Source organism: Physeter macrocephalus, chromosome 9 (assembly GCF_002837175.3).
Source record: "Physeter macrocephalus isolate SW-GA chromosome 9, ASM283717v5, whole genome shotgun sequence".
Taxonomy (NCBI): Eukaryota; Metazoa; Chordata; class Mammalia; order Artiodactyla; family Physeteridae; genus Physeter; species Physeter macrocephalus.
In genome coordinates this window covers 24244631-24246392 of record NC_041222.1, presented here as the reverse complement: position 1 = coordinate 24246392, position 1762 = coordinate 24244631, and the positions used below count along the sequence as shown (strand labels likewise).

At 43.9% G+C, this 1762-nt stretch overlaps 1 protein-coding gene across 1 annotated transcript; it reads left to right on the top strand.

The window, feature by feature from the left end:
* The first annotated feature begins 339 nt into the window (after positions 1–339).
* LOC102988988 (transmembrane emp24 domain-containing protein 2-like) lies at positions 340–1070 on the top strand. The gene has a single exon (XM_055087074.1). The coding sequence runs from the start codon at positions 340–342 to the stop codon at positions 934–936; it is 597 nt and encodes a 198-aa protein (XP_054943049.1). The 3' UTR covers positions 937–1070.
* The last annotated feature ends 692 nt before the right edge of the window (positions 1071–1762 follow it).

The following is a 1762-nucleotide window of genomic DNA, read 5'->3' as shown; positions in this document are numbered from 1 at the left end:
TTTTTTAAAAATTAAAAAAAAAGATGTGAGGGCTTCCCTGGTGGCGCAGTGGTCGAGAGTCCGCCTGCCGATGCAGGGGACACGGGTTCGTGCCCCGGTCCGGGAAGATCCCACATGCCGCGGAGTGGCTAGGCCCGTGAGCCATGGCCGCTGAGCCTGTGCATCCGGAGCCTGTGCTCCGCAACGGGAGAGGCCACAACTGTGAAAGGCCCACGTACCGCAAAAAACAAAAAACAACAACAAAAAAACCCCACAATACTGTGGAGAAGGCAGCAGTGGCAGCAGCGACGGCAGCTCTGGAGATGCAGTCCTGGTCCTGGCTTCAACCCCAGCCCCATCATGGTGGCACTCGCTGAGCTCCTGGCTGCCCTCCTGGCCACAGCCTCGGGCTACTTTGTCAGCGTCGATGCACATGCTGAGGAGTGTTTCTTCAAGCGGGTCACCTTGGACACCAAGATGGGCCTTATATTCGAGGTGGCTGAGGGCAGCTTCCTGGACATCGACGTGGAGATTACAGGGCCCAATAATAAACGAATTTATAAAGGAGACTGGGAGTCCAGTGGGAAATACACATTTGCTGCTCACATGGATGAAACATATAAGTTTTGTTTTAGCAATAGAATGTCCAACATGACTCCAAAGATAGTGATGTCCACCGTTGATATTGGGGAGGCCCCCAAAGGACAAGACATGGAAACAGAAGCTCACCAGAACAAGCTAGAAGAAATGATTAATGAGCTCACAGTGGCAATGACAGCTGTAAAGCATGAACAGGAATACATGGAAGTTTGGGAGAGAATACACAGAGCAGTCAATGACAGCACAAACAGCAGAGTGGTCCTTTGGTCCTTCTTTGAAGCTCTTGTTCTTGTTGCCATGACATTGGGACGGATCTACTACCTGAAGAGATTTTTTGTAGTCTGGAGGGTTGTTTAAAAAGCCTTTTCCTGATGGTCCCAAACTCATATTCACTGTTTACCAAACATGTTGGGCATAATAATGTCATTAGTTTCTATGTTTTTATTTTCTGAACTGTACATTCACAGCTTATGTTTCTTTGTGATTAATAAATATTGGGGATAAACACTTCTTCAGGAAAATTATAGTGAAAATCTGACATTTGATTGGCATAATTTCGTATTTGAATTCTTCCTCCATTATACAGGTCCTTCCAGAACTCAGACGCTGTAAGTTGAATATAGGTGTATAGTCCTTATTATATCTTCTTTCCTTTTGCTTTCATAATAAAATGCAGTTTGTTCAGGATAGTACTTTACTGATAGCACTTTACTAAAATGACTGCATTCTTGGGATCCCTAATCCTGCAGTTCAAGTCATTAAAGATTCATTTTGTTGAGTCCTTATGAGAAACAACAATCTGAATCTTGACATTTTCTGTCCAGCCGAAAATGGCAGAGCCCTGTGACTTAGAGGATGCTACCAGGTGGTATTTTCATACTTTGTCTACCTTGTTTTTGCTTTAAAGATAAGTCTTAAACCAACAACCTTTCCCCCGCTAAAGTTTTACTCTGAAACTTAGAACTCAGTCACCTCCAGTTAAAATTGTTGATACAAGCAGCTAATAACCATTTTTTTGGTTTCTGCCTAACCGTGTAAGAAGTCTCTATTAAAGCCAATTCTCTAGGTGTTTCAGCAAACGGTAGCTCTTTTTCATTCTGTGCTGGCATATCCACTTCTCTACTCTTGGCACGTAGGAGGTATGCATTCAGTACTAGGAAAAATCTGGATTTCTGATGCCAAA